Source organism: Notolepis coatsorum, assembly GCF_963971535.1.
Source record: "Notolepis coatsorum genome assembly, contig: SCAFFOLD_2742, whole genome shotgun sequence".
NCBI lineage: Eukaryota > Metazoa > Chordata > Actinopteri > Aulopiformes > Paralepididae > Notolepis > Notolepis coatsorum.
The window spans coordinates 7,501-16,908 of record NW_028174759.1 but is presented as its reverse complement, the minus strand read 5'-3'; the positions used below and the strand labels follow the sequence as shown (position 1 = coordinate 16,908).

The 9,408-nt window shown below is 40.0% G+C and overlaps 1 protein-coding gene across 1 annotated transcript in view; it reads left to right on the top strand.

Moving 5' to 3' along the window:
- Window positions 1-255: 255 nt before the first annotated feature.
- The window catches only part of LOC311247474 (M-protein, striated muscle-like), a gene marked incomplete at its 3' end in the record, with an annotated part of 16,580 nt that continues 7,427 nt past the window's right edge, over window positions 256-9,408 (top strand). Inside the window, exons 1-2 of the mRNA XM_084338515.1 lie at window positions 256-340; window positions 8,313-8,406. Coding sequence (XP_084194641.1) covers window positions 8,366-8,406 — 41 coding nt within the window. The remainder of the gene's footprint in view (window positions 341-8,312; window positions 8,407-9,408) is intronic.

Genomic DNA, 9,408 nt, shown 5'->3' with positions numbered 1-9,408 from the left:
AAATAAATGTTTCTGTCTGTCCTTGATCATCTCTCACGAAATCCCCCAATTAATCAATCAATCAATCAATCAATCGATCAATCTGGAGCGTTCCTCCCGAGTAATTAAAGGTTTGTTGTCAGCTATACAGATGCAACTTTGTGCTCAAAGAAGTGCAGAATGAGGGTGAAAGTGGATGTAAAGGCAGCTATATATAGTCTGAAGTGCGTCCCTACATGGGGCGGACGGGGCGACGCATTCCCCGCAGACGGAAGAGGAGAAGAGGGTTCTGTTCTGGTTCCATCAGCAAGTGTTCCAGGCTCGTCTCTCACTGCGCGGCCAAGTGTATTCATCCGTTGGGGTAAGAGTCGCCTTTCTCTCCTGTATTTTCATCCAACTTGAGCGGTTTCTTATTAAATTCTTATTCCTCTTAATGCATGCAGCTGCTTTCACCTGAGAACATGCGTTTATTTATTTATTTATTCATTAGTGATCATTTCCCGACTGTTAAAAATACGCAAGAAGCGAGTTTTAAAGATGTCTGTATTATAGTCATTGGGGACCATTAGACCATTTGTCTCTCTGTGGGAATTAGACCGTTGGGTTGTTTATACTTTCCCCGGCCAGGGCGCTCACTCACCCGCATGCCTTTGCATTAAGAGGTCGGTGACCCCCACTTTTCAAGACCCTCTCTGTAGGCCAATAAAGAATTAGGCTTAAGATTCTTATCTGGAAGTTAATTAATCATAATTGACCCATGCAGCGATACTGAGTCCTGCCTGCTGCACTGAAGGAGCGAACGTGGACATGTTTTTTGCGTCTGATTTGCATGGAATTCCACTTAAAAATCGATTTGCATTTTTAGAGTAGGGCTCCACTAATGAATGGGCTTGTCCTTGTGTTGTCGGTATAGGCAAATTAATTGTAACTAGTCGATGACATTCTGAGTTCTGTTGATAATATTGGCTATATTTATCTGTTCTCTCTCCAATCGTGGAATATAGTCGGACTTCTCTCAGAGCTATTCATAGCTGAGAATGATCCGTGTGTCTTGTAAGGTGAGGCAGACAGAGTGCTGATCTATGGGAACAGGTTGGAATGCTAACGGGGGCTACATCCATGGTAGCCTGTCTCCTGTTGGAACCCTATGGCTGTAGCCTGTACTGGCATAGATGAGATGAGTGGGATGAATATTCTCTAAAAGAGGCTGGAAATCTCTCATGTAATCAATATGTCATAGGATTAGATTTTTTTCTTTTTCAAATGTATTGTCATTGTCATGCAGCACAAGTACAGTACAACGAAAATAAATGTACATTATACTGGATATAAAATATATAAATGGGTATACTACTGAGTAATCGTGCTAATCAGATGTATAGTTTACACACAGACACACACACACACACACACACACACACACACACACACACACACACACACACACACACACACACACACACACACACACGCACGCACGCACGCACGCACGCACGCACGCACGCACGCACACACACACACACACATGCACACACGCACACACACATTTAGAATCTTTATTTATGTCCACATAAAGACAATGCTTTTAAAGGACACAAATATTATCAGTGCACTTGTACATTGTGGGTTATTCTGATACAGTCGTGCCCAAATTGACAATGGCAACCAAAGTTACACATACATGGATGATGAACCTGACAATCTACACACAGCTCATGGATGTGCCCCATCTTAACCTAGAATATAGATGGTGTGTGTGTGTGTGTCTGCGTGTGTGTGTGTGTGTGTGTGTGTGTGTGTGTGTTTACAGACAAATCAAACACGCCCGTGTGGACTTACAAAAGGAAAAGAAGGAAAAAAAACACAAATGTACATATTCAAAGTAAGCTCACACACAAAATCCAAAATCAACGACCGACAAAAAGGAATAGGCTGAAGCACATGCTTATTTTTGCCTATCCCTTACAAATTCTTAAAAACTAAATATATTTTAATATGAGAAAGAAAAACTTAAAATATGCTGCAAGATATACTTTTTTGAAAGAAAAAAAACAAATGTTTGATGTTTTACTCAAAACGGTACTCCTGAATGCTTTTTTAAATCTCCCCTGAGAGGTACACAACTTCAACCCGTCACTAAGGCTATTCCATAGTTTAACTCCCAAAATGTAAACACATCTAGCTTTTACATTAGTTCTTACCTTTTTACATGTTTTAAGAATACACAGCCCTCTTTTAAATGATACTTTCCTTCTCTTGGTTGAAAGAGACATTGAATACAAGCTGGTAGGCTTTTACTCTTAGCATGAAAAATGATTTCCAAGTTTTTTATGTACACCATATCTACACATTTTAATGTGCAGGACTTTATGAATAATGGATTTGTCGATTCAAGGTAACTAGCTTTGTTTATTATTAGCTCTTTTCTGTATAATTTAATAATAGGATCTATATTTGTTTTATAAACATTCCCCCAAGTACTAGTACTTATATTCGGATACTTGCTGATTTGAGTACTCAATAATATCATTACAGTTCTCACAGAGTACTGATTTGAGTACTCAATAATATCATTGCAGTTCTCACAGAGTACTGATTTGAGTACTCAATAATATCATTACAGTTCTCACAGAGTACTGATTTGAGTACTCAATAATATCATTACAGTTCTCACAGAGTACTGATTTGAGTACTCAATAATATCATTACAGTTCTCACAGAGTACTGATTTGAGTACTCAATAATATCATTACAGTTCTAACAGAGTACTGATTTGAGTACTCAATAATATCATTACAGTTCTAACAGAGTACTGATTTGAGTACTCAATAATATCATTACAGGTGGGGGGTACATTGGAGGGGGTTGGGTTTGCACATTTACAGGGGCCAGTTTCGAATTGCAGTCTCCCGTAGGTGCTCTTTGAGAGTGGTTTTGAAGGAGGGTAGGGATTCACATTCCTTTACAGCTGTGGGTAGGGCGTTCCACATTGATGTGGCATAATTGCGAAACGTGTTTAGTCCCTTGTTTGAGCCGAATCTGGGTTTAACATGATTTGTGGAGCTCCCTCTGGTGTTGTGGTCGTGGTATTCACTGACCTTTGGGAAGTATTTTGACATGTACATGGGTACCTTAGTGGTGTAGTGTATCTTGTAGACCAGGCCCATTGCAAGTTGCTGTACTCTGTCGTCTACTCTAAGCCATCCTAGGTAGTCAAAGTGGGCAGGGGTGAGGTGGGTTCTAGGAGTAAGGTCAAGCAGTAGTCCGACCAGTTTGTTTTGTGATGTTTGTAATCTTGTTTTTAGTGCCTTTGAGGTGCTCAAGTCCTGAATCTCTGGCTCTCCAAAGCCCAGTTTCGACTGAAGTTACTCTCAATTCTTAGTCCAGGGACTACAAGGACTACAAGGACTTAGTCCAGGGACTACATTTCACGGTGCTATGTTGCTCCTTCAGCCCAGTGTTGTCTGCATTGAGGCAAATTAGTCTGTTGACGTGTGAAAATGGTCTCTAGGCGTCCAGTGTCTCATTAGAACACGGAAGGACACTTTTCTCTGATCTCCGTGATCACGGTTACATGAACAGACCAGTGTTCCCTGCAGACTCTTTTGCCATAATATTGGTCCTCGAATTGAACAGGAACGTGCAACAGACCCCTCAATGCACCGGTAACTCCAGATGACTTGTATTTTCAAACAGGGCTTTTTAGAGATTGTTTAGAGTGCAATATTTTCTGGAAAGAAGAATCACGTTTGTGCATAGATCACTAGATACTCATTTCACATTTTGCATTTCCTTGAGTCCAGATTACTTGTATTTCCGAGCCCGAGTTGCCTAGTATTATTAGGCATAAGTGATCTTTAAATACTTAACCTGCAAACACACATGCTTAGATTATACAATCTTGTTGTAACTAAGAGATTTGCTGGAAAAAATACTCGCTTTTGTGCATAGATCCCACAAGATGTATCAGTTTATAATACGCATTTCACGTTGGCACTTCCTGGTTGAAAGCAGATGACGTTGGTGAAATGAACATTAAACGCCTCATTAAATACTTAAGCTACAAACGTTGGACTACTGTTCTGACAGCACAATATTGATGTAACTAAGAGATTCAATGTGGGGAGAACTGTCATGTAGCCATGTTGTCATGTTGTCATGTTGTCATGTTGTCATGTTGTCATATAGTGATATTGTCATGTAGCTGTGTGGTTATATTGTCTTGTTGTCATGTTGTCATATAGTCATATTGTCATGTAGCCTAGCCATGTTGTCATATAATGATATTATCATGTAGTAATATTGTCATATAGTCATATTGTCTTGTCTTATTGACCATTTATATGAATGATATTGTCTCATTTCTTAGTGGATGTCAAGTTCGTCTTTATGCAGATGACACTGTTGTATTGCTGACCCTGTAGTGTACAACTAGCCATTGAGAACCTGCGACTCTCATTTAATGCTCTGCAAGATGCGAAGTTAACTCGTTATTGGATACGTTTTTTTTTAATTCGCTATTCCCATTCATTATTCATCCCGCTGTGCTGTAGGACTGGGTGACACTCTGTGTGAGACCGCAGCGGTCCGATACCGCCACCTAACGCCTTGCGGCCGCTATTGCACCCCATTTGAAACGATGTGGTTTCTTTTCTCGGCCGAGCTGAGCCGTGCAGGCGGGGTCTATACACTCCGGCAAGACTCCGGCTTATATCAATGAATGAATGAATGAATGAATGAATGAATGAATGAAAAAGTTAATTTTTGGACATGTTATTCTCCATATTTCTCCAAACAACTCACGATATCTTGTTCCGTCGAACCAAACAATCATAGCAACAAATTAAAAAAACATTAAAAGAAAAACATTAAAAAAAAGAAAAAAATAAGGAATTATAAACAAAAGGTCAAGAGCAATGTGTTTGGTTAGCAGACATGTCCAAAAAAGGAGTAGAGCATGCATCGACTAGCCCCCCCCCCCCCTTTCATATGCAATGCTGGATAACGCTGGATACACTGACGCGACCAGTATTTGGCTTATTCTTTTTGCAGTACATCATAGACCAGGTAAGGACTGTATGTTATCGATCTTGCGTTGATCCGATAATTCTTTCCCGCGATCGAAGCGTGTCGGGGTGGTGTGTGTGTGTGTGTGTGTGTGTGTGTGTGTGTGTGTGTGTGTGTTGGTAGCGATCAAAAGCACGGAGTGGCCCCGCGTCCCCGTCTCCCTTTCATGCGTGCATGATGAAAGATAATACCGATAATCTAGCGTTGATTTCAGATTGATTGTTGATCCAAGTGAGGAATGGCAACGTGTTTAGTGAATTTCACTAAAATGCTGTTTTCGCGTCTTTTCCTGGGATTACTCAGATCCACTCAAACTATACTCATATTCACCACGGTATAAAACGGAAAATGTACGGATGAGAAAATTATCTGTTTTTTGCATGTTGACCGGAAGAAACTCACTGACAATCGACAACGTTATTAGATCCATAGCTATAATATTTAATATAGTTTTAGCAGTTGCAAACACAGGCATTATCCCATTGAACAAAGCGCTGGCACAAAACGGCCATACGCCCACAGCGCCATCTGGCGCTCATTGTGTTAAGCTTGAAATTAACAAAACAAAATCCATGATATTCTCTAGGGCTAGAGATGTTGTTTACAATGATTTGCATAATACAGTATCGACTGCTCTAGTCTCCAGAGCTTCAGGTCTCCAGAGTGAGCTTTAGGTCTCCAGAGTGCAGACTAATGAATGAATGATTTTATTTCTGTCTTTTTTTTTTTTTTTTTTTTTTTAAAGCATAGTAGTAGAAAAGGTGTATGCTGAAGCCGAGGCTCATAATTGCCTACCCTTTTTACATTACACTATTTACACAAAAAAAATACAAAAAATAAACATAATTCAGTATATCATTTAGCAAAGGTTACAATCGTTTCATAGTTTTATGTACAAAACGTACTGTATACACATATATTCTTTTTCCCTTTGTCACTATTTGAACACAGCTATGTTATAGATAAAATATAACTAGGATAATAATGAGGTTTTATATTTATGTATCACCTTATATTTGAGTAATTTCTTAAAAGTATGTAGCGAACTACGCATTTTTACGTCTTTGTCAAAGCTATCCCATAGTTTTGCCCCTTTAACAGATATACATCGACTTTTTATATTTGTCCTTGCCTTTGCGATATTGAATACACAAGTTCCCCTACAGTAAGTCTATATTGGCTCTCTCTTGTCTGGAACAACTCCTGAATGCAACTTGGAAGTGAGTGCTTATGTCTGGACGATTTAAAAACAGGATTACAAAGCTGCTTCAGTTTGTAACTGTAACTGTAACTGTAACTGTAATCTCAACAGCATTGTAAACGAGGGAAACCTCAATGCCTTTCTCGAGAATAAATACAGGTTTGAAATCAAATGTAGCCATATTGTTATCTAGCCATGTTGTCATGTAGTGATATTGTCATGTAGTGATGTTGTCATGTTGTGAATGATATTGACATGTAGTAATGTAGTACTGTTGTCATGTAGTAATGTAGTACTGTAGTCATGTTGTCATGTTGTCATGCTGTCATGTTGTCATGTTGTCATGCTGTCATGTTGTCATGTTGTCATGTTGTCATGTAGTGATGTTGTCATGTTGTCATGTTGTCATGTTGTCATGCTGTCATGCAGTGATGTTGTCATGTTGTCATGTTGTCATGTCATCCCCTACTAAATGTCTCATGTCATGTAGCCTACTATACCATATGTCTCATGTCATGTAGCCTACTATACCATATGTCTCATGTCATGTAGCCTACTATACCATATGTCTCATGTCATCTCCTACCACATGTCTCATGTCTTCTTTATACCTCTTCACACGTGTCATTGATGCTGATCAGATGAAGTCGCTGTTCTTCAGACCAGTTTCCATCAAAGGAGGAATGTATCGTTTTCTGGTCTCTGGTTCAGTCCGTGTCCGCGGTCTGTTCCAGTCGGGATCTCCTGACGGCGCCATCTTTATTATTTGAGACTAGTAGCCAACTTGAGATTCTAGCGGAGAGCGGCTCCCTCCTCCACACGCTCGCTGAGCGCACTCTGACACAGGGAGGTGGCAGTAAGTTGTATCTCTAGCTCATGGAATGAACTCCAACAGTCCTTAAAGCGTCAGATTCTCCCCTCTGTTGCAGAGTTTAAAACCTTGATCTCCAATTGATTGATTGATTGATTGATTGAACATTTTATTAACAGATTGCAGAATGGGGTACAATACAGTACGGCACAATACACACAATTGTTAAGGGGATGCAGACCAGAGAAAGACTTTCGTCCTGTTTACATCAGGGTCCCCCATTTTCAGTTCATCATAACATATATAACATACAGATAGACAGTACTGTTTATTTACAGACAAAGTTTCTAAAAGAGAATATATACATTTGAGGGGGGGGGGGACTGTACATTGGGAGTGTTGGGAGGGGGGTTTGGCCATTTACCGGGGCCAGTTTCGAATTGCAGCCTCCCGTAGGTGTTCTTTGAGAGTGGTTTTGAAGGAGGACAGTGATTCACATTCCTTTACAGCTTTGGGTAGGGCGTTCCACATTGATGTAGCATAACGTGTTTAGTCCCTTGTTTGAGTCGAATCTGGGTTTGACATGATTTGTGGAGCTCCCTCTGGTGTTGTGGTCGTGGTATTCACTGACCTTTGGGAAGTATCTCGACATGTACATGGGTACCTTAGTGGTGTAGTGTATCTTGTGGACCAGGCCCATTGCAAGTTGCTGTACTCTGTCGTCTCCTTTGTCAGTCGAGTTGTACGTGTTTTAGTTGATTTGTTATCCTTGCTTTTCGCCTCTCATTGTTATGATTTTACATGCTGTGTGATTTTAGACGCTTTTATGCTTATCTCTGTATGTATTGCACACTCGACGTGACTGTGACTGACCGACACCTCCGTTGCCTTTTCGAGTTTAAATAAAGGTTTGAAATTGAATGCGTGGCTCATAACACTGTGGAATAAGCTCCCTCTCAAGATCAAGTCTGCCAACACCGTACAGACATTCAAGGCCTCGCTTAAAACCCACCTTTTTCGCTCTGGATCATCACTGAGTTACTTTGCTGTTGTGTTGTGTGTCTGAGGTGTTCTCATGTTCTCTGTCCGTCCGTCTGCCTGGTTCCGTTTTCTTTGTCCTGTCCATTTATTCATATTCTGTTTTCCCTGGGCTGCGCCCCGGACCGATGTAAAAATGTACTGGGGGGGCGCATTATAAATGCAAATATCACATCATATCATATCATATCATAACGACCGGTTATCCCCCCGCAGGAAGTTAAGCTCTAAATCGGTGAGCCAGGTGCAGCACCAGGCCACAGAGGACGATGGCGGAACCAGCCTATACCATACCGGTGTTCCGGCAAAGGTGAGTGTCACAGGCTACATACTATATATATATATATATATATATATATGTGTCCGGCTATTTTAGGTGTAAGTTAATACTAAAGTAGACTTGGTTGACCTAAGGCAGGACGAGCGACACAACCCACCGTAGGACATTTGTTATATATTAAATTATAATGTAAAATATTGTAAGGAAGGGGCAGGGCTTGATACGTTAAAAAATAAAAATAAAAAATGTACTTCCCCCGGTTCCTTCTCGAACAGTTATTGTATGGAAATAGTCTTTGACTATTTACCTTTTTGTTTTTTAAACTTGTTTTATGTTTCTATGTTCGAGACAAATAAAAATCAAATCAAATCAAATCAAACCATAAAACACAGAAAACCGGCGAATACAGATCCGTAACACACAGAATGGTGTGATATATTACGGTATATGAAGTACAGGTGGAATAGTAATCGTTAAGACGTGTTTGAGCTGTTAAGGATCATGGCTTCAGGAGGCCCACCGTGTGTCCTATATTAGTCCCCCAGTGTAACCAGGGGGCCCCTAGCGTCCAGGGGGGCCCTACATGGGCCACGGAGCGCCTTGACATTTAACTATGTGATAAATCTAGCTTCCTATATATCGCCTCTTGCTAACAAAAGCTCACTATCCTTGTGTTGTTTGTAGGGATGTTCGATATTGACTTTTTTTTTTACCGATATACGATATACCGATATTGTCCAACTCTTAATTTCCGATACCGATATATGCAGGGTTTCCCCCCCAAAAAAACAGAATAATTTCAGGTAATTAACGTTACATATCTCTTGTTGTGGAATTAACATATTATGCATACTTTTGACAATAAATTAAAAAAAAATTGTATACTTGCTTGCCTGGGTAAATAAAGGTTAAATAAATGAAAAAAATATATATTATTATTTTTTTTTGTGATCCACTTTTTCTCCCATTTTCTATATTTTCTCCCATCCCAATTTCGTATCATCCAATTCAACCCTCCCCTGTCACGGACGC